The 23885-nt window shown below is 45.1% G+C and overlaps 1 protein-coding gene across 2 annotated transcripts in view; it reads right to left on the reverse strand.

The window, feature by feature from the left end:
* Window positions 1-23885, reverse strand: part of ARHGEF12 (Rho guanine nucleotide exchange factor 12) — a 70324-nt gene that overhangs the window by 30397 nt on the left and 16042 nt on the right. The window contains exons 2-6 of one of the 2 annotated variants that reach the window (XM_017738473.1): window positions 9478-9501; window positions 8669-8757; window positions 7154-7210; window positions 1122-1220; window positions 387-436 (exon numbers count right to left, since the gene is read on the reverse strand). In XM_017738473.1, coding sequence (XP_017593962.1) covers window positions 387-436; window positions 1122-1220; window positions 7154-7210; window positions 8669-8757; window positions 9478-9501 — 319 coding nt within the window. The remainder of the gene's footprint in view (window positions 1-386; window positions 437-1121; window positions 1221-7153; window positions 7211-8668; window positions 8758-9477; window positions 9502-23885) is intronic. The other variant, XM_017738474.1, reaches the window with a different exon arrangement.

The following is a 23885-nucleotide window of genomic DNA, read 5'->3' on the forward strand; positions in this document are numbered from 1 at the left end:
TAGCATTTTGCAGCAATAGTTTACACAGTCTTTTAAGTTACTGATTTGATTTCTTACTCGCTTGGGACTAAAAAAGAACATTGATGTGGGGGCAGTTAGGGGGAAAACAATAATTCAGGCAGGCCATTTATGTACATACAGGTCATTATTAACAACTTTTCCTTTTCTTCCCTGCCATTTCTGGTTTTATTGTATTAGTGATACTCGAACCTGGCAGGATGCTGAACTTAGCCATAAAATCCTGAGATGAGGAACACTGAAACTTAGACCATTCCTAATGCCAACACCACAGCAGATATACATCAATGACTTTTTTTTTTTCAGGGAAAGGAAAGAGCTCATTTAAGACAAAGGACCCACTTCTCTCACAATTTAAATGCTCTTACCTTGATAATTCTATCACCCGTCTGCACTCCAGCCCGCATGGCTGCTCCATCTGGAGGGGCAAGAAATCATTTAGTTCCCGTTTCAATACAATCATTTCTAGCAAAAATGGTTGTAAGACTTCTGTAAAACATGCCAAATACTTCTGCACTCAGCCAGACTTCCTCTATCAGTAAAATCTCTGAGTATCAAGTCTAGAGCAGTTTTGCTTTCACCTGGCACTGGATACGCCAGGCCACAATCCCACCACGTGCCAAGGACTCACTTCCTCCCCCTGGGATGCAGGAGGTCAGCTCCAAATCCACCAGATCACAGAAGGAACCAGCTTGGAAAAGACCTTTGAGATCACCAAGTCCAACCTATGACTTAACACCACCCCATGAACTGAACCATGGGACTGAGTGCCACATCCAGGGATGGGGACTCCACCACCTCCCTGGGCAGGTGATTCCAGTGCCCAATCACTTTTCCAGGGACGAGTTTTTTCCTGATGTCTAACCTAACCTTTCCCTGGCACAGCTTCAGACTGTCCCCTCTCGTTCTGTCAGTGATTTCTGCCTGGGAGAAACTACAGAGGAAGGGATTCACTGCATCCCCACAGCTCAACCCTGTCCTTGCACATCCCTTCCCAAGCTGCAGCCAGCCCGCTTGGGGAGGGCTTTGGGAGCTTTCTGCTCCAGCTCACACATACTTCCAGGATCCCCATGGAAAGCTGGCAGGTGCGAGGGTGTTCTCACCTTCCTTGACGGACTGCACGAAGACGGGGTTGTCCCCGCTGACCGTCAGCCCAAAGCCGTTCTCATCCCGCTGGATCACCACACACCTCTGCACCAGGCCTGAGGACACAGGGGAGAGGGCAGCAAGGAGAGGAGGAGAGGAACACAAAGAGACACAAGGCAGGTGTCAGTCCGAATCCTTATCTCCCAGATAATCACAGAGTGCTCAGTGGAATGGGGATAACACAGCACAGGGGAAATATAGGAGAGACAGGGCAGCAGGCCAGAAATGGAGAGGGATGTCAAGACAGGTCAAGCTTATTGCTCCAGCTACACAAAATGGAGGAATCTCACAGCAGAGATGCAGACAGCTCCGGCACATCAGAGACAACCTGAGGGAAAAGCAGGATTTAAAGAAGAGCAGCAGTACCCACACCGATGAGCAGAATTTCCCTTTGTCTGCATTAATAGTTCAGAGGGCTGTCAGGTACCACTGCACCACCAAAAACCCCTCACAGCTTCTACAAGCTGCTCTGAAAGAGGAGCACAAATCCCTCAGAATAATACGAGGGGGTTGGACTAAAACAGATCTATTGATCAGGAAAATTCTCCCAATTCTCAGCCAAAATCTCCTCCTGGGGCACCTTCTGCTCCAGGTGAAATATTGCACAGAGCCAGAACAGCAGAGGTGAACAAGTACAAGCCACACTCAACTGCCCTGAACAGGGCTTCTGAAATAAACAGCAGTTCAGGGCCAAAATCCCAGGAGATGAATCTGCCCCTCCTTTAACCTGCTGTGAGACATCAAAGGCAACTTGTTTTGTTTCCTGGTGCACTCAGTATAATGTGAGCACAAATGCTGGTGCAGAGATAAATTCATTTAGTAGGGGAAGCATTTGGACCAGGTGGGAAGCTGGGGATGTCTTTTGTTCACCTGGAAATGAAATAAGGGAAAGACAAAACAAAAGCCAGCAGCAGCCCTGGCACACTCCTTGCCAAGCACTTTCCTAGGAGCAGCTGCAAAAAGCCTCCCACAAGGGAGCCCTCATCCTGAAAAGTCACTTCAGGAACTCTGTAAAATGCTCCCCCAATGTTCTTTTATTTACATCACCCTTCCTTCTAACAGCTTGCTTTGCTTTTCCATTTCTAAAAGCACAGCAGGCAAAATTCCTACACTGGCACCTTGAGAAAGAAATCAGAGCTCTCCCAAATGAGATTCCAAAACTGCAGCAGTTTTGTTTGGTATGGAGGGAACACGGGGAACTGGGAAGATGCTGTCCCAGCCAGACTGGCTTTTCTGGAATGAGTTTTAAGGGATGCATGGTAACAGAGCAGGGAGTCATTCCCGTGTCTCACACTGCTCCCAAACCACCGTGGCTCCTTTCACTTCTCTGGAGCAACTCCCCATGGAAATGAGGAGCCTCAAGAGCAAACACTGCCTGCCCAGTCAGTCCTGTTCTCCTCCAGTGTGGCACAGATGAAAATGGGTGTGGGAGCAGTGGAAAAAGTGTTCCAGGCCTTCTGCAGCACTGTCACATCCCAGTAATTCCCCTCCTGCCAACAAAGCAGGGCAAAGCATGGGATACCTCGTGCTCTGCGGGGCTGGGGAAGAGATGGAAAGGATCCCCCCACCTTTCACCCCCTCTGCACAGGGATGAGTGAAGGAACATGCCTCTCCCTCGTGCACCTCCCCTTCTTTTATATGACCAAGCTTCTTGAAGCCTCACTTCCCAAGAATGATGCCTGGGGCTGGGGTGTGGGAACTGGTGCTCTTTCAGAGAAACAGCTCCTTTCCAGCTCCCTGCCAGCCCCACAGGTTGGATGAGTAAGGCACTAAACTCAGCTTTTGACTCACGAGGACTGTCCTGGTTTAAAGACACAGCAGAGCCCTGAGTCTGCTCTGCCATTGGATTTCTCTTTCTCCAGAAGCAATAATCCTTGGATCTACTGATAAACTTCCTCCTTGGGTGAGCCAGATGCCAAAGCAGTGCCAGTGCAACATAAACTGACCAGGCAGAATATAATTTAATTTAATTCAAGTTTATTAAAGTTAAACTCTCATTCCACAAGGCTCAATTTCACCCAAGAATTTAAATTTAGAATGGAGAGACAGCTGAAATTAGGACAACTTGACCCAAAATTAGTCCATAATTGCTTTTTCCTGTACTTGTTTCCTTCAGATAAGGAGCAAACACTTAACCCTTCCCCTAATCCAATATAAAAGGCTGGAATGAGGCGTAGGAGATACCATGCATGACTGAGACACAATTTATAGTGATTTTAATGAAGTTATCTTAAAGTTTCTTGGAGATAAGTGTGACCTGCAGGACTAGATCAGCTCTGATAGCACTCCCTGCCTGAACCACCCTTCACGTGCTCTCTTCTACTCTGCTCACTTTCAACTATCTCACCGTGATATTTCACTTTTTCCAGCTGAAACTTAGTAAGTATTACAAACTCAACAGAATTCATCACCGACAGTACTCAAAATCGAATCAATAATCATCTTAATTCTCATTTTTGCTTTCCCTTAACAGTATCTTCATGTTATGAAGTGAGTTATCACTTAACTATGCTTTAAATCTCTGTGTCTTCAGTGGATTCATAAAATTCTGGAGGAAAACAATAATAAATCTTTCTCTTTTTTGTCCCCATGGAGATGAAAACTGCCCCAAACTCACTGGTGTAGCCTCAAGCCAGGAGCACAACAAAGCAGCCAAAGGTGTGCTGGAGTTACAGAGGTTAAAATTAAAAGTGAAAGCAGAGAGAAGAATGAAAGCTGAGAGGAGTGGCTCCTCAATAGGTGGCACTCGTCCCTCTCCCTTCTCCAGCCCTGCTCCAAGAGCGCCTTTGGGATGGTGGAAGGGCAAAGCCTGAACTTCTCAAGGTCACTGACACCCCATGGCCAAAATAATTCTCTCAAACAGCCTGGCCAGACACATCTGGGCTGTCCAACAGCTGCTCTGGGAGATCGCTTTTATTTGTCTCCTCTGTACATCCTACTTGGAAGTTATTTAACGAAACAGGGAATTTCTTTAGCAACAAACAGGGCAGGGGGTTCACTCTAAAAACCCGACTGAGAAAATGGAGACACCAGGATGGATGGGGCTGGGAGCAACCTGGGCCAGTGGAAGGTGTCCCTGCCCATGGAATGGTTGGAAAAAGAGCATTTTTAAGGATTCTTCCAACCCAAACCAGCCTGGGATTCCATGGGACATGAATTCCATCTCCCAAGTCTGCAGGACATGGCCTGGGAGCTGAGATTTGGGAACTAAAACCTCCCCTGGGGGCATGAGGCCACCATAGGAAAATGCAGTTTAACAGAGGGATTTGAAATGAATCATTCCATAAACAAAAAGCCAAACTCCTCAGGGGTTTGAGAGGGGACAAATGTTTCACTTCATTTGGGAAGCTTTCTGTCTATAAATTATTGTCAGAAATGCTGCTCCACAAAGAGAAATAGAACTTTTATGAAGGCAAATTTCTCTGAAAAAATGGTGGCCACAACATGAAAATGCAAAGCTGATTAAGAACTGCAAAAAAAACCCCCAAAACCCAGGGAGAAAAAGTTTCAATTAAAAACCATCTCAAATTTCAAAACAAAATCCAAAAACTTATCACAAAGTTGGAGAAAATCTGTGAAAGAGTTTGTGTCAAGTCCAGGCTGATATTTAGGCCAGAAATTGATGACTGCTAAATAGAAAGATCTTTGGGGACCAACCAAGTTGTGAGGAAATGGAAAGAGAAACTGATACCTCAGCTACCACCTTGAAAGGTAATTTTAGCTTTAAGTTCATTTAACAGATGAAAATTCTACTTTTAGAAAAACATATTAAATACCATGAGAGATCATGGCACTAATTAGCAAATTACAGCATAACAAACTACACTCAAGTGTCTCTCCTGACCATCTCAATTTTGTTGAACAGATAAACACGGGAGGGTTGGATTTAAGAATGAAAGTATCTCACTGAGAGCTTCATGTCACCATAATTAACTTCTGTACATTAGAACAATTTCCCTCCCTGACCACTCTGCCCCTCCAAGCCACTCACACACTTGCAGAAATTCTGGCTCCTTAATTCAAAATTTCAAGAGGTGAGAACAAACACCCAGCAAAGCCACACCTCCTTTCCCTGTTGTCATTCCAGCCTTCCCCATTATTCCCTTTCCAGAGGCCAGCCACCATCCAGTCAGCAGCGAGGAAAATATCAGTACAGTATTTCTACTTGTAGGGTTTGGAATAGTTTGGTCCCTTCCAAAGCAAACAGCAGAGTTCCGCACACATTCCAGAGAAACCTGGGAAAAGCAGACAAAAGGCAGGGCAAGGCCCAACAGAGCTGAGGCTGCTGCAAAGGAAGGATGAGTGGAAGCTGCTCCCACAGATCCTGGACACGGGGACAGCATCTGCAGGAAGCCTGGGGGAAGTCACAGCTTACGTCAGGAAGTTGTGTTTGGTTCTGGCACACAGGGAAAGCCAGGCCACTGCCCGGGCTGGGGCAGAGGGATCACCACGGAGATGTTCCAGCAAAGGCAGCAAATGCTTCCTGTCATTAACCCACAGCACCTCCAGCACTTCACAGCACCGGGCAGAAAGGAGCCCAGGGTGGTTTGGTTATCCTGACTAACCTGGCAGGGGAAGCAACAAGGCTTCAACACCAGAAAATCATCCCCAAATCCCTGCTGTTCCAGCCCTTTCCCTGCTCATTCCCTGGGAGGGTGGCAGGAAGAATGACAAGCTGCAGCAAGCCAGCTCTCTCTGAGACAGGTTTCCATCAAGGCACCCTCCAAAGCTGTTTACAGCTCTGAAGGAACACTCTCACACCCTCAGGAACATGACTATCATGTTACTTTTCTTTAAAAAAAAAAAAAAGTGTGTGATTCAAAATTCCAGGGGAAGTGAAGAGATCTCACAGAAAGAACAGGACACACCTCCCTGAACTGCACCAGCCTTTCCTAACATGCCTATGTTGGTTTAAACTCTTCAGGGTTGGTGTTGTTTGGTTAGTTTTTAGTGTTTCTTGCTCTGACAGCCTCATTTTGTATTCCAGAGGTGGGTTAAGAAGCTGGAGCACAGCCATGAACACCTGGCAGTTTATTCCAGTGGAATGATAAAAGCTGATGATTCTGGAAGAGTCATTGCATCCAAAATCCTACAGCAGCAGCAATTTTCTGAACAAATTAAAATCAGAAAGTGTCACAGACTGTTTTAAACATGAATTAAAAACAAAAAAACCACCACCGAAACAAGAAAGGAAGAGAGCAACCCATGGCTGGAGTTAAGACATGCACACCTGGAAATAAGAAATGCAGCCAGATTCAGCCCAAGTCCAAGGGGCTGGAGATGCTGACAGGATCCAAAAAAACAACTTGTGAGAACTCATTCCCTTCTAAATTCTAAGGTATGAATGCAAATATCTACAGCGACTGGAAATGGAATAAGTCATTACAGGATGGGGAGTGTCACAGCCCAAGACTGACACATCTGGGAAAGCTGAGGGAGCAAACAGGCCCCTCATGGGGAAGGGACAACGCCAGGATGTGTGGGGATATTCCCATCCCAAACTCATTATGTGCCATTTATTCCAGCCTCCAAGCCCAGGAGTGCAGGGCCACTCACTCCCTCTGAGACAGAGAATGGGGAAATTCACATCCTTACATTCATTTAAATTATTTACAGATACATTTCTCCATTTCTGTTCAAAGGAACTGACAGAGACAACCTACAAATAATGCAGGGAGATGCATTTCTTGCTCCAACCTCCACGGTGAGAAGATGGCACAGACTTTCCTACAAGCACAAACCCCTCGGGAGCTGTGCCCTCACTGCCAGGAGCACCCAGTGACACCAGGAGGGCACTCCCAACTCTCCACAGGTGCCAGATCAAACCTTTTCCAGCCACTACCACGCTACAAGCTGAGAACTGAAGCAGGATTGAAGGGCAGTCCCTGCTGCAGAGCCAACCATGCGGATCAGGGAAGGGGGAAAAGCCTGGGATGCACAGACAGGAAAAGCAGGAGCTGCCCAGGGGGAGGCTGCAGCTTTGGCTTACCATACGTCTCGGATCTACTCTCCTCAGAACTAGACTTTGTCTTCTTGGAGGAGCTATCTGCACGAGAGCAGGAGAAAAGGAGAGAGAGATATAGAAAATATGGAGACTAAACATGAGAAAAAAAAAACCAAAAAAAAAAAAAAAACCAAACCAAACTTCATGAAAAACACAGACTTGGATTTATTGGGTTAAATCGTGCAAAACACAAATAAGATGTGAACAAAACATAGGTGGAACACTTGGAATAAGGGGTGAATAATACACGGAGACACAGGTAACAGCACACAGAATCTGTTACAGGAGCTAGGACACAACCAAAGGAGCTCTCTGCAGTAACTACAGATGAAAAACCAGTCCAAGCACAGAGATTCTGGCAATGTTGCTCCCCAGAGTAAACAACCAGCACAGGCACAGCAGTTCAGCATCCTGAATTCACCCCTCGAAAAGAAAAGGATTTTCTGAAGGCTGCACTGCAGAGCTCCCCTATCAAATCCCAAGCCAGGTAACAGCTCTCAACATTGGAGTGACTTTCTGCAAATTAAGATTAGAGGATTCCTGAAGTTTGTTTCTGGAGAAACTAAATTCCTTCTACAAAACGAGTTCACAGCCTGAGATTTCCCCCGACCTGAAATGACTCTACATTACCTCTCCCAAATGGCAAACAAAAAAAAGGTGAGCATTAAATCAGGTTTTTTTTCCCTTACAGGATGTCTTTAACTGGCATTTAAAGCCCATTTTCATTTATTTTGTGCACACTAGAAGGACTCATGCAGCCAGTGGCAGAAACCATGACCAGGGTGGTTTATAAACATCAGCCTTGTGCACAAAAAACCCCACATCCTGCAAATTGTGCCACCCTTCCATTCACCTCCCCTGTGTTCCCCAAGCCCCAAGGAAAAGCCTGAATGCACAGACAGGAAAAATGCACCTTGCATGGGGCCAGGGGGCTCAGACAGGAGCAAGCATTTCATGATCAGGCACTGGGTGAGTGTTTCAGAGAGGGTAAGAATCCTGTGTTCATCCTCATTTCCCTAATTGAACCTTTGGGAAGGCTAAATAAAAGCAGGATAGCAAATCCTTTAAAATGAGGTGTTCATCTTCAAATGTGTCATGTTGGGAAGCACAAATTCACTTTGCAAGTGGCAGAGAGGGATCAAAATGCACCAAAGAGCAAAACAAACCTCCAAAAACTAAAAACCCCAACAGGGCAACCCAGTGCTGGCTGAGCCAACCACATCTCCAATTTCAGACTTCACTAAAGAACTCCTCACAGCTAATTACAGCCTTTGCCTCCTGACTTTCCTGAAAGTGGAAGTTGTTATAATTATTTACTGATACACTAATCCAGGTTGATTATGAGGGTGTTAAAAATCAAGCCCACATTCATTTCAATGCCCACATTGCCTCTGCAGAACAACACAGCTCTGAAAACCACATTTATGGCACATTAAAATCATTTTTATTCTGCTTCCCAGTGCTTTTGCTGGGGTTTTTTCTCGAATTTTAGGATTTTACCTGTGGGATCAAAGTCGTGGGTGCTGCTGCAGCGTTCAACCTTCTGCTTCTTGTCAGCTGGAGACTCTCTGCTCAGAATGCTGCCATGTCTGGGGCACAGAAAAGCACAAAATCCTCACTGCAGAGCCCACAGGAGCTGCCTGACTGCTCAGAAAAAACCTCACCCAGCTCTGCCTGCTCACCAGAAATTCAGACTGAAATGTAGGCATCGAGTTCGCTTAAAAAATTTATTCCCAGGCTGAATTCAAAGGGGAAAATGATCTCCCTTGCAATCTCTGGGAGCGTATCCAAGGTTCCAGGAACAGTCTTGGTAACCTCCAGAATTGGTAACAGCAAGTGCATTCTCTTTATCAGTCAGCATCAGCCCGTATTTTATTTTAAAAGCGAAATAAATTTAATGGAAAAAGCCCTCCTGAAATCTTAACTCTCCCAGCAAACTTGAAATATCTCAGCATGCCAAAATTAAAGATTCAGAATAGCCCCAGAAGGGAAGCACCTGTACATGATGTACCAACAGTGTCCCTTCCCTGACCATCTCAAATCTCAGGTAAGATGAGCCCCCAGCCATGTAACAGAATGCAAACATTCACCCTATGCCAAGGACACCACCAACAAATCTATTTTTGGCACCTTATCCCCATCTGGATATTGATTTCCTCACATCTGTAATGGGTACTACAAGCTGTGTTTGTGTATTTATATTTTTTTATGAACTTTTAAAAGCATTCCCCCTGTAAAAATGCTGCAGCATCACTGACAATAAAAAAATACATAATTTACAATAAAAAAAACAATTTTCAGGAACTCACCTCGAAGGTTTTTTGAGAGGAAACCTGAAAAGAAAAAAGAACAGAAGTTTAATGTATGTTTTTCAGTATTAGGTTTGATATCACCATTAATGCTTAAATACCAACAGTTATTTTACACTTCTGTGATACCTTCACAATCTCTATTTTCATGGAACTCCACGAACTTGCCATCTTTGAGACAAGTGCAACAAAGTTGAAATTGTATTACCTATTCCAAGTAGCATTACACATACAGGTAACAAAAGCAACAAAGTTGAAAGGAGAAAAAAGTCTGTTTGTGTTCGTAACTGAGGAAAACGTGGGATTTACGAATCCAAGATTTTTTTTCCCTTCAATTACTGCCAGGACGAGGTGGTGCCATCCAGCTCGAGGCACCAAAACTTCTGCTCTCGAAAAACACAACTATTTCCTTCTCAGACTCACAAGTTCAGCTCCATTCCTACTCGTTTTGTGTTTTAGATCCTTCATCTGGAAGGCAAAACACACCTCTAGAGCTGTGCAAGGAAAGACCAGGTAACCTAAATCACTTTTTGTTCTAAATGAAGGCTCTACAGGTGTTTTATAGCTGATAATTTCCCCCTCTATATACAACAGTCATTCTTAATGCATTTTCTCCTATTTATATACATTTTTCCAAGAAGTGCCAGGGTGAGGGATTAGAGGGAAGAAATTCAAGCCCACACAATTCTAACACCACAGACGTTACCAGGGCAATAAATGACCATTTCATAATTTCATTTGATGTTTTTAGTTTAAACAGACCAGTCTGGTAACAATCAACAGTCCCACGGGAAGTCTGGATTAGAACAGGACAACACGAGAGGGACAAGGAGCAGCTCCAAAGTCAGGCTCAGCTCAAAGTTTGGAGCCAAGGGGGTTTGGAATCTTCTCCCAGGCAATGAGTGAAAGAACGTGAGGGAACGGCCTCAGGCTGTACCAGGGGAGGGCTGGACAGCAGGAGGAGTTTCTCCATGAAAAGGGTGGTCAGACACGGGAAGGGGCTGCCCAGGGAGGTTTGGAGCCCCCATCCCTGGAGGTGTGCAGGGAACACGTGGATGTGGCGTTTCTGTGACTCTGAGCTGAGCCATGGCCCCATCCCAGAAACTGGTCCAGCACACAGAACCAAACCATTCTCCCAGAGCTTTCCATCCAAGATTCCTTGTGGCACCACAAAACTGCCCCAAATGCTCCTCTTGTCACCTACTCCCTTCTTCTTTCCTCGATAACTCCACCTCAAGCGGCCCAGGCAGGAAAAGCCCAGTCCTAAAGCTCCAGTAACTCCCTCCCCATTACCTGAAAACCGTAACTAGCTGCACAGAGCCAGCCTAATGCCTCTCTTGGAGCAAGAGCTGTGCCATCAAGTGTGGATACACCCAAAACTGGCCAGCTCCCACATGCCAATCCCCTGTGCAAACATGCACTAATATGGAACTCCGAACGAGCATCTGATGACACATTAGGCAAGGGAAATTAAAATGTTGTCTGCCTGTTCCTGAAAATAATTATACACAGCAAGACACTTGCCATCTTTCAGATAACAGCATCGAATTTAGCTGAACTGCAACAGCAGCTTCCAAACTAAGGGGGAAGATAGGGCCCTGTGATTGCATAAACAGCAGAAAGTTAATTCATTGAAGGCAAGAGGTGGCAGTCCTCTTTCTTCCAGCCCCCAAGAGCTCTGTTTTAATCTGAGAGGTCTGAGAAATCCACTCTGATTCAAATAAGAAACATCCCCTCCTCATTCAGCTCTACCTGCAAAGCCACATCTCTTCAGCATCCCATCCTCCCACTTACGCATTTCAGCCACTGACGGAGGACTTGGTGCAGGACAGACAGCTTGAATCCCAAAGCAAAGCAAACAAAAGTCATCTCAGGCCAATCTAACCCTGCCTGAACCCTGAGCAGTCAACAGATGCAGCAGCAATCAAGTGTTTCATTGAAAAGCAGAAAACAAGAAAAAAAAAAGGAAGCCAGGGAAAGACAGGAAAAGATGCTTAGGATGAATTACACCCCATTTTATTATCTGATGCATTTGAACTTTTGAGCCGCATAAAAAGCCCTACCACCACTGATAAGTATTTTAATGAAGCATTTCAGTGACAAACTTAATCCTGTAGAGGTTCTTATCAGCAGCCAGAACTGCAGGCTCTGCTCCTGCAGCAACAGGCAGAGTTTGTGGACAACACAAAGTGAGCTCACTGTTGTATCTTTTGGGCTGGTTCAGAGCTCTTTATTATCTCTGAAACACAAACGTCCTATTTTCCAGGTCCAGAAGTTGTGTAAAACTTTTCTGCTTATTATACCTAGGCTGGTGATTAATTATTTAGGAAGGAACTTTAAAGTTTTTGTAAATAAAGCAGCACTGAAATCACTGGAATTTTTTCAGTGCTTTGACGTTACCAGTGAATTTCAAGTTCCTGTGGGGTGGGAGCCAAAATCCCCTTGTTCCCAATCCATAGCTGTGCTCACAGCTGGATGGTACAAAGGGTCAGGATCCAGCTGGCTCGGGAGAATTCTCCTCCCTGGGAAGAGACCCCAGCCCAGGGCTGTGTCCCCCATCCCATGCAGCCGTGCCGGGAGCAGTTCTGGGAAGCACTGGAGCCCCTTGGCCACCTGCCAGCATCCCGAGTTTCCTTCTTTTCCCAAGAAGCAGAGAAGGAGGCAGGGACAGGGTGGGAGCAGGGGAGGAGGCAGCAGGGCACCCCAGCAAAGCCTCTGCGTGCTGCACATCCACCACTCCACACCCTCTCCTGCCTTGCCTTTGCTTCACAGGTACTCCCTAAAATCAACGGAGTAAGAAAGGGACGGGCTTTGTCTAGCCAGGCTGAAGGTGAAGCTCTCCAGCCCCTCCAAAAAAACCTCCCCTCCTGGATCTGCAATCATTCCTGGGCACCGAGTTATGAAATCAGAGAAATCTGAGGTGGAAGAGTCAGCTGGGCTGAGGCTACAACGCCGACCCTTGCTGGGAGCATGCAGTACCACATTCTGCCTCTCCTCCCAGCTCCCTGCCTGAACACCACCTGGAGAACATTCCTCATTTCCCAAACGCTGTGTCACTACAGCAGGAAGCGGAGCAAAAGTGGATAAAATCCCATCAAAGATCACAGAGGAGCTCTCGTGAGTTTATCTGTGTTTCAGGGCAACTGATCTTCACTTGCAAATATTCTTACATTTGAAAGCAGCCCTGAAAATCCCCTCCCCATGTTACGGCACCCAGCACAACATAATTCAAATTAAAATATATTTCACCTCCTACTGTAAACAGCAGCAAGAAGGCAGAGCAGGGTGCGGTGAACAGCTGGAGCCTTAATTCCAAATGGAGCTGGCAAGTTTAGGCTCCACGATAAAAACCCTGTAGACATTTTGTCTGATAACTGATGAACATCAGCACATTTTCAAACGAGTTGTTCCACTCTCCCAAATACCAGCACCAATTAAAAGCCAAGTCAGATTTTGTTTTTAAAATGCTGGGTCCGAATAATTCAAAAGTCATTTAAATGCATCAAATTACTAAAAGTGTGTCTTCTTAGTCATGCTGCACTAGGAAAATCTAAGTGAAGAAAATACACCTACCAATAGTTACACCGCAGATTAAACATTACATTTCAAGTTAGCTCACACATAAGCAGCACCAGAGCCTAATAACCACCTCGAAGCGAGGCAGAAAAAGGTAATTTTAAGACTTAATGTGTCAAAAAACATGAGAGCAGGAAGGATTCCCAGCTTCCAGCAGTACAAAGCATTCCATTCTAGCCCGGGAGGTTGAAAATATAGCTGACCATAAATAGCACAGCATCCAGATAACCATGTGGGGGGTTTTTTCCTCCCTTACTAAAATATTACCAGAATTCAAGTATCTGTTATCTCAAAAGCTGATCAAAGAGAAAAATATTTAGATTCAGACAAGGGCCTCAACCTTGGAAATATTTATTCATGTGCCTAACTTTAGTTCCAGGACTGCTCACATGCCTGAAATGAAGCTTGTGTGTGTTTGCACCGTGCAAGGAGAAATTACTCCAACTTGTGCCCAGATGAGTAAGAAATGTTGTGAAACCCATGCAGGAGAGAACAGCCAAAAACTGCTTGCTTGACAGAACTCATCTTTAATTAGGAGATGAACAGTTGCAATAGAAGCTGCTTCAGTGCTTTATTAGTTTCATTTAAAGAAGATGTTGCTTGCTGCAGAAAAACCCTCGGAATGAATTCTAACTCTGAAAGAAAAGCAGCAAGCACAGCTGATCATGCCAAATTCAGGAGAGAGGAGAAATACTCCAGGGTTGATCATTTTCATTGTCTTTTTCATACATTTAGAAAGAGAAGAGGGAAACCAGAGGTTAACTCCAAGTCCCCCCAATAAAAACCCTAAACTATGGCTTTTTAAAATCTCATCCTAATTCAGGAGGTTTCCACCAAGCCACGAGTCAATGAGAAGCCTCTGGCCAGCACCAGCTCCACAGATTTTGGTGAAAAGTGAATTTAGCTCACTTGGAATTCCAGAAAGGTTTGGGTTGGAAGGACCTTCGAGCTCATCCTGCCATGGGCAGGGACACCTTCCACTATCCCAGGTTGCTCCAAACCCCATCCAACCTGGCCTTGGATGCTCCCGGGGATGGGTGTTCAAGATTTCGGAAAGGCTGAGCTGGATTGTGCTCTCCTCTCGTTCATACATCCCCAAATAGATCCTGAAAAAACCAAAGTCTGTTCCTGGGTGACAGGTAAAAATCACTGAACAGTTTCAGGACTATTCCTAGTGCATCCAGCTCCTTTAATACCTATTAAACTTCATTTTCAACACCCTGATTGGACCTCACCGACAGCACTCAGAGAAATGCTTCATTTTCTATCTAAATCTAGGAGGTTTAAAGTGCCCTGAAAGCACAGTAAGCATTGTCATAAATGCTATTCTGCAGATAATTCCCAGAATTTCACCTTGGAAGAGACAGAATGAAAGAAAAACACGGCAGGGAGTTTGTTTTCCAGGGTTGCAGAGGCACAGATCCACCAGAGCAGGTTCTTAAAAGCCCTGACAAAGGCATTAGGGGAGAGTGCTGACACGAAGTGGCACCCGCACGACCTTTCCACGGAGCTAAAGGCAGTTTTGTGTCCCAAGGAAAAGGGCACAGGGCAGTGGGAGAGCCAAAGGAGCTGAGGAGATAACAACTGACAGGCAGATCCAGGGAAAACACGGATGCAGCAAGCGGGCAACTTTTGGCAAGCAGGAGAAAACGCAGCCACCAACTGCAGCTGGAAGCACACCAGGCAGTCTGGGACAGCCCTGATCCAACACATCCAGTCCATTCACCTCGGCATTAACCCACGGAAAGAGCAGCTTTCTGCTGGGTCATCTTTTCCATGGATCAAAGTACAGAAGCTCAGGAAACCACCGCGGTTTTTTCCTAAATAAAAAACCCCCAAAACCACTGCATACCGATGTCAACAGATTGGACCCACGGAGCAGGGGAACGGGGATCCAAATGGGGAGGATTCCTGGGAACTGTCAGAGCCTATGGATGGATCTCAGGGACTTGTGCAAGGAGGCAGAAGGGAGGGAGGCACTGCAAGCTCCATGTTATTTTTGTGGGAGTCCGAGGCAGGCAGCACAGCTGATGCAGTGACTCATGGAGGAATCCTTCCTGGCATTATTAACCTTGCCCTGCTGACAGCTCCGTGAACAGGCATCACTGCCTTTGGAGAAGGAACACGGGAAATTTAGGGAAGTGACCAGAGAGCCCACAGAGCCAGTATGTTCTGTGTCAAACCCCCCTGAACATCCCCAGCAGCCTCAGTGTTGCATCTGCCTTAATAAAGCATCAGGAAATGCCTCCCATTCAATATTTTATCATTTTTCAAGCCACTAATGTCTCTATCCATAACCAGAATATGCCATTCAATTTTCCTTTCAGGAGAGAAAGTGCAGAGTAGCCAACAGAGCCCATCAGCATATTTCCTGACGGATCAGGATATGGATCGATGCAAGGGACTGGTGCTATGGCAACCAACGTGCTGAGCAAAACACTTAAAACTAGGTTAAGATGAATTTGATAAAAATCAAAGTCTGGAAGGCTGGCAAGTTCCATCTGTAAGATGGGGAGGGTCAGGGCTCCAAGAGGAAGGTATTTCTGCAGAAAAAGAGAATTCCACTTGTGCCTTGCCTTCACAGGATGCTTCCTCATTGAGCTTTAAAAAATTAAATACCTATATACAGATTTCTTTCTCATTCTTGTGGTTGGCTCTGGGTGAGGGGCTTCATCAAGAGGGGTGAAGAGAAGGTGGCGGCATGAGAAGGGAGCAAGAAAAGAGGAAAAAAAACCCCCCAGCTTAAATTATGAAAGAAAAGCAGAATGCAAAGATAAATCTGCTCCATAAAACAAACAGCAAGAATTTGGAGATTTGCCTCCACACATGGAATTTCCTGATGATACAGGAATGTATCATCATAGTATGTCCTGTAAAAATGACAAGCAGGGTACTCTGAGTTTACTACAGCCAGCTGTAGCTCTTTCCTCAGCGTCCTTCCCCGTAAAACCCTGAGATGGGAAGGGTTTCAGTCTCTCCATGAACAGCACCATTCGGAAAAGGGAGAAGAAAAGCATCTCCAGAGACGTTTCATCCACAGTTCAGTCATTCAGCCCCAGCCCAAGCAAGTGCCTCAGCTATTTTCCATGACACAAGCACTTGGATTTTTCCAAGAGCTGATGTCAGGGCTTTTCATGGAGAAAGAGCTGCATTTACTGGGCAGGCAAGGAAGGAGGGCTTCCCCAGCAGCTATTCTCAATGTGGCCTTTGTGCTGCTCTGCTGCTCAGGCCAGGACCCTGCAAGAACTTTTAGTCCCCGCAGAAACTCTCCAAAGGGGAGGGGACAGAGACATTTTCAGCAGCCAGTGCTGTTCTTCCACTCCTGACTGACTTCCAAGGCTCAGCTTCCAAGCAGCAGCTTTCCCTCTCCAGGCCCTGAAGTTGTCACACAAGGCCATTTATTGTTTAATAGCCCTACAACAGGGTGGAAGCAGCCAAACAAATGAAAACTGGGGAGGGGGCTCTGGAGGGAACATAAATAAACCAGGTTGCTCATGTTTCCTTAATGCTGCCTTTAGATTCAGCCTAAAAGCAAGATTTGAGTAACAGGGATGAGGTTTGGCCACTGAATGTAGCTCAGAGCAAGCACAAACCCCGCTCAGAAATTGGTGGGGAACAGAGGTTGCCAAATCCCAGGCGATTTCCTACTGGTTTCCCAACGTGACTGGTTACAAATTACTGAATCTCTCCATTTTCACCTCTGGGAAAGAAAAATTGACAGCTTTGAAATGGAAAAAAAATTAAACACCACAAATGCTGAAAGAGGCCAAGTGCTTTTCTAAAAAGAGTTCCAGAAAATGTTATCATCACAAAAATTTACACAGAACGAGCGCCCAGCAGACAAGAAACATTCACGATTTGTTCCTCTGCAACTTTTTACTGCATGACCCATTTAACACAAGTGGCCAGGTACAGGAGAAAGGTCAAGCTTGTGACTTCAAAAGTTATGAGTTTTCTCACTCATTTATTTATTTTGAAGTAGGCCATAGACAAATATTCCCAGGCCTTGAGAGCTCAAGCTTCCCTGAAGCAAGAAAAAGCTGAAATATGCAGTTTGGCCATACCAGAAGAGCCCCAGAATACCCCATTTTTTCCGTATTTTCACATCATCTTTGCATCCTGAGCTCCAGCTGTTTGGAAGAAGGGAAGGAAGAGGGGTAGAGCACGTTTGTTGTGATTCATTCCACCAGCTTTCACTTCTGAAAAGTCCTTTTAAACCCCTTTGCCCACAGCCTGAAAGAATCAAATCAAGCACCAGGGTTTCTTGCGCAGACAGGGCGTGGAGTCCAAATTAACCTGCCCTCCCTAAACTGCAGCTAATTACGGGGAAATGAAATGTTTGCTTTGCTTGCCAATAATTGCAATGCGGAGCTGGCTCGGTGGCAGCAGCACCGCTCCTCCTCCACAGCGTCTGCAACAGCTTTCCAGTGAAATGCCCCCAAAAAAAAAAAAATCAAAGGAACAAGACAATTTTCTTTTCCTAAGCAGACCAGAGAGACCCACAGCTGTGGAGTGCCACGGGATTTGCTTTCACCTGGCACACACACCCCCCCAGCACTGGCATCACTCGTGCTGCCCCAGCGCGGGGAGCAGTTGGTGCATTTCATTAGGCACCAAGCCTAGTTCCTTATTAATGCCATACCCAGCTTGTGGTTGTTATGAACCAGCAACGAGCCTGGTGTGGAAACAGTCCTTAAAAACAGCAAAAGACAGCAATTAGAAAGGGAGGAGAGGAAAAAAAAAAAAAACACCAACCCCAACACACAGTGCACGTAATACAACTGGAAATGTAGCTTTCAACGCAGTGTAACGCTGCCTCCAATTAGGCAGCTTTAAGTTTTGCAAATATATGTACAAGGTTCAGAGGCACAGAGGAGTATTTGGCCCAGAGTTCACATTTCTGGGGAGTGAGTACACTTGCCTGGCACAGGAACACCACACCTCCACGGCCTGGGACTACTGAGAGCGTACTAAAGAACCTGCAATAAGACATTTATTATTCCTCCCGTGTGTCTTTCTAAAAAGATGTTTTAAAGAAAAGACAAGGCTGAGTTGTTGCTGTGCTCCTCAGCATTATGAGCTTTGCCCGGTTTAATGTGTCACTGGCTGGGAGAATTGGGATTGTTCAGCCTGGAGAAGAAAAGGCTTTGGGGTGACCTCATTGTGGCCTTCCAGGACCTGCAGGGAAGATGGAGAGAGACTTTCTACAAGGGCTTTGAGTGACAGGACAAGGGGGAATGGCTTCAAACCGACAGAGAGTGGGGTTAGATGGGATATTGGGAAGGAATTGTTCCCTGGGAGGGTGGGCAGGCCCTGGCACAGGGTGCCCAGAGCAGCTGAGGCTGGCCGCGGAACGGAAGTGTCCAAGGCCAGGATGGACGGGGCTTGGAGCAGCCTGGGATAGTGGGGGGTGTCCCTGCCCACGGAGCTGGATGATCTTTAACGTCCCTTCCAACCCAAACCATCCTGGGATCCTGTGATTTACCTGACACAGATGTCCCTACAACCTGACAACATCAGCAGAAGCACAGGAGCTCAGCAGCACCTTCCCCCATGGATTTACACATTCCAAAGGTATTATCAGTTTGTCTGACCTACTGTACAACTCAGAAGTTTCATTAAGTTACTTCTATGACAAACGAGGTCAGCAGGCACCTTGTCTTAATTTAAATTTTCCTTCAGCACTCGTTGGGTTGTTTTAAAGGTTCATGTGCGTTTACTGCTCGGAAATGTAAGCCAAGACTCGCCTGCTCACCAGAACCAGCCGTTTATGAGTTCAAAGCCAAGCAAACACTCAACCCAAAAGCATTTCCAGCCCTGCCTTCCCTTCTCCCACTGAGTGATGAACCTTTGGCCAAATTACACCCATTCTGCATGGGATGTGCAGACAACATCCACCCCTCTGACCTCTGCAAAGCTTCTAAATATTTCCCAGCTGCCATAAACTAATTTACAGCTAATATGTCTTAAACCACCCAAAGGCAAAGTGCTCCCAGGGGCTTAATTTACACCAAGGGAAAAATTGGATCCACAATTTTACAAAGGAAAGCTGCAGCACGGAGAGAATCAAGAAATCATTACCACAGTGTTGCTTAACCTGTACTGTGTATTTTTAGCTCTTAGTCCTTCCCAGCTAATTCTGGTGAAGTTTTACTCCTGTAGATACAAACACCAAGGGCACCCAAACTATTTGAGCCTAAACTCAAAGTATGCAACTGAAGGAGCATTTCACCTTGCTGGCTTCCACACCTCCCAGGAGGGTTTCTGTCCCAGCATTCGCTCAGATTTTAGAAGCATCCATGGAAAGTTTCTCCACCATGCATTGCAGTTTGTCAGGATTTCCAAAAAAAGAAAATGTGATGTCAGCTGAGCTATAAAGAGATTAGCAGCACTATATACTGGAGTTGAAGCTCTCTCAGTTGTTTAAATGGCCCAAGAAAAAGAAAGAGGTTTTTGGGATATGCAAACCTGTTACTTCTGCCCTGAAATGCAGCTCTGGCCCATAAAACACCAGAGAAAAGATGCACATAGCACACATTGCATGAGGAGGGAAAAATGTACACAGGCATTCATGGCATGCTTTGCTCCTTCCCATTTCGTCTCCCCTCCATCTAAAGTACAGCATAAATCCAGAAAGACCGACTGGAGCAGAACACAGGATTAGGATTTCTCAGCAACATCAAGCCCTGTTTCTTTGACTGTAAAATGGAAGATAAAAAACCAGGAGTGAAGCTCCTTGTAAAATGGCTCAAGATCCTAAGAACAGCCTATGAGTCAAACACAGAGCTATTAATAGGCCTCTGAACGTGTTTGTATCAGTATTTGCCTCTTGGGTCTCATAAAACAAATAAAAATACAAGCAAAAGGAAAAAAAAAAAACCAAAACCAAACCCAAACAAATATTTACTCAGGAAAGCTACCAGCTGCTAAGAGGTGACTGCAGCAAATTCCCCAAGATATGTGGAAGGGGTATGGAGATAACCAAGAAACAGCAATGCCAGATTGGAGTTGTTTCCCCACTGGGTTCAGTGACAGCAGCTCTTGGTGCCTCCCCCTCAGCCAGGCAGGATGCTGAGAACTGCCAGCCCTCACTGCCTGTATTTGTATTTATATTAAAAAGAAACAAATCCCCCCAGCATCTCACAGCCTTTCCACATCAAAACCTCATGTATTAGTACAAAACACTGCATTTTCTCTCATAGCTCATCTGATGGCTGTCACTGTATCAACACTGCCTCAAATCTGTCCACATCACCACTGCGACTGATACAATTAAGTTTAATTTTCAGAATACTTTTAGAACGCACAATAAAATAAAATTAGGAAAAAAAATGTAATATCAGTGAAAAGTGTATTCAGAAAAGAAAAACCCCACCCAAAACACTCAGAGATGACTGCTTGAGCAGCAACAGCTAATTTAACATCAACGTGCATAAAATATCAGCTTATCAAAAATCACATTCCCTATGGCTGGTGAGAAGGGTCTGGTATGAAATTACTGGGAAATGGAAAGAAGGGAGAGCTGCCAGCATCTACATCTAAAGCATCTTTCCAGCCTGTCAAAACCTTTGTTCTTGAGCTCAGACACCAAGACACAGATTTTCACAGCAAACATATTAAACTGGCCATTTTCACAGTGAAAATACAAAGGAGCAACTCAGGTTCACAAAACAGCTATTAAAAAAGGAAAGGGAGAAAAAAAAAAAAAAAAAAGGAGACAAACCTCCCCTCCCACCCTTTTTTTCCAGTAGATATTAAAGGAAAAATCCTTTCTCTCTGCTCTGCATTCAAGGAAGGTATTCCTGTCTCAGGGAATAGGAACAAAGGCTCTGTGTTACCTGTTTCACACGCCAAAGTCAGCTGAGCAGGGAGATCCCAAAGGGCCATTCCCAGGGGGAGTGCTCTGATCCCAAATCCTCCCCAAGGAGCCTGAGCTGTCCTCTTTGGAAGCTTCCCGGGGTTTTCACGCTTCTCCTTGGATATCCTTGGCAGGCATCTGCCTGATTGTTCACTGACCACTCAAGGGGAGGGAAGAAACTCCACCTCTTCTCTCCCACCTCCTCCCAAGCAGCATCAGCCGGGGCTGCTCATGGACTCAGGGAGAGCAGCATCCATGGCCAGCCCACAGCAACAGGGGAAGCAGGAGACAGAGCTGGGATTTTCAAATTCAGCATTTCCAGCTGTCCTGGGGGAGGGCAGAAAAATATATATCTCTATATATGTTTATGTATGCGTGACGGATGGAGGTGCATGTTCTGTGTGCATCTATATGCGTGCATATAAACATACATAAATATATATATATATATAAAAAAATATAGATTTGTGTGCATTCCCGCCAGTAAATCCCAACACTGATCCAAGGAGCTGCATCACGAGGCACAGGAACAAAGGCTTGGCAGAGGGCACTGAGATTTTCCCCTCAATCCACTTCCAGCCTTTCGGGGGTCATGCTGTGCCACGCTGGGCACGTACTGGGTTTCCAGGCGTTTTGCAACGCGTGGCACCTGGAAAAGCAGCGCCCACACCAGGAAAACACAGCCTCTGGATTGTTTCAGGAGTGGGGAGACAGGCAACGGGCTGAGAACGAAGCACTGCCCCTCTCTGCCATCCACACAGGGAAACTCAGAGGTCAAAACAGGGGGGCTGTGAGGTTTTTGAGCTTCCCCGAGTGGTCAAGCCCTGGGGAAGGATTGGAGGGTGAAGGGGCTGTTTTCTTTTTCTGCCCCAATAACCTAATGAAGTTTGGGAGCAGTGCTGGCGGGATAGAAATTTCTTCACGCTACACTGTCTGTTTGTGTTTGATTAATGTAAATCTTCCCAGGGCTCCAAGCACGCCCCGGGCTGCGGGTCTCCATTAACAAGCGGCCAAATTGCCACATACAGACAGGGCAGGGAAAAACCAAGATCTCTATTTTAGTCCTTGCCATAACCCCAGAGAACTCCACCAAACTCATTTTTGGTGATTTGATTTGAATTACCCTACTCCTCATTAAATTCCACTATTTTTTTTCTCCTCCCAAATCACGAGGCCTATTACAAAATGAAACTGCAGCAAACCACTTTAATATATTAACAGGGTTATATTCTTTTTGCATTTCCTCAGTTCTCATGACTGAATTTTTTAGCCTGCCCAGTCCAATGCATGCTGGTACCAAACATCATCTCCAAGCCATAACTGCAGCAAGGCTGCAATTACCCAGAGGACAGGAAGCCAAAGAAATCAACTCCTACCCCTCCATCTCCCTGCTCCATGCAATAATTTCCCAGCCAAAACTTGTATTTTCCATGCTTCTCCCTTTTCCAGTGGCATGCATTATCATTTTCGAAATAGCAGAGAGCTCCGTCTCATTGGTTCCTATTTTGAAACGTTTGCCCAGCTCCTCAATTTTCTAGGAATTTCACAAAGCAGAAAATGTCAGCTCTCCAGAAGAAAATGGTAACCAGAGGGAAGGAAAAAGCCAGGCCAGGATCAGCTCAGATCCTCACAGGAGCACCCCTTCCTGTCACAGTCCTTGGGAAGCACAAGGGAAAAAATGATCAATATTGGGGTTTTTAACCAGTGTGGAATCAGAGTTAAGGACGCCAGGGAAAAGGGGCTGCAAATCCCAGAGCAGGGCTCCATATCCAGTTTATTCATGCCTGAGTAAGAATCACATGCACCAAACAGCCTCTGCTGAGGGTGTCAAAACAGAGATATTTTTAAACCTGGGTTACATTCTAAAATCAATGATTTCCAAATTTTTCTCCCTAATGCTCCTCATCATCAAGTGAAACACAGATGGGACAATCTCACAGACCAATAAACCTTAATTTACTGAACTATCTTTTGGTTAAAACATTGGTATTTCTTATTTCCCTCACTGTACAGAGCAAATTCACATTTCCCAGCTGCTTGCCACACTTCACCCTTACCACCAATTTAAGGTTGCAGGTTGCTTTACAATCATACAAATATGTACAACATTATAGAGTATTATATCTTACTTTTATGTATTTCTGTATTTTATAGATTTATGTCTTTTATATACGTATTTGTGTCTTTTATATATTTATATATATTAAATATCCTTGCAAAAAAACCCCTCAGATTCATCCATTTTAAATTTTCGTGCAAAATATTTAACTTGAAGTCATTAAAGTCAGTGAGAAGGAACCAGGAATACAAAAGGAATATGCTTCAAGGCTTTTAACTCAGAAGGGACATTTTCAATTCCCTGAAACATAAAAATTCTGTTATTGGCATCAGCACTTGGGAAAACAAATGCATTTGTACCATAAAACAAGCTTAAAAGGGTCAGAAATGGATATTGCAGCTTCTCTTCGTTATAAAGAAGTCAAACAGACTTTGAAGAATCCAAATGAAATTTCAGTCTATCAGGAAAAACATTTAGTATTAAAAAAAAGGACTTTAGGGCACAGTCATGTAAGACTTAACTGTTGTCTGCAATTTTGTTTTGCTTATGGAAATAATTAACTTTAAAAAAAAATCACAGAATTAATTTTTTTTTCTATTTTATCTACAGTTTTTGGGAGAAAGCAACACAATACATCCCTTTCAACTGCAAACCAACACAGCTGCCAGGAAACAGTGTAAAAACAAGAAAGAAGCTTCCATTCCTGAATCTGTCTCGCTTCCTACTCTGATTTCCCAGATTTCCTTCCCCCAGTCCGCTCAGTCACAGGACATAATAAGAAAACAATTTGGAGGAGGAAAAAAAAATGACCATAAAAAGCAAGAAAGTCTGATGCAATCAGGTTTTTAGGAGAAATCAGAGATAGCCAAGAAATGGCGAGGACTGTAAATGGAATATCACTGCTTTAAATCTACG

The sequence above is a fragment of the Corvus brachyrhynchos genome, unplaced genomic scaffold, assembly GCF_000691975.1.
Source record: "Corvus brachyrhynchos isolate BGI_N302 unplaced genomic scaffold, ASM69197v1 scaffold46, whole genome shotgun sequence".
Classification (NCBI taxonomy): Eukaryota; Metazoa; Chordata; class Aves; order Passeriformes; family Corvidae; genus Corvus; species Corvus brachyrhynchos.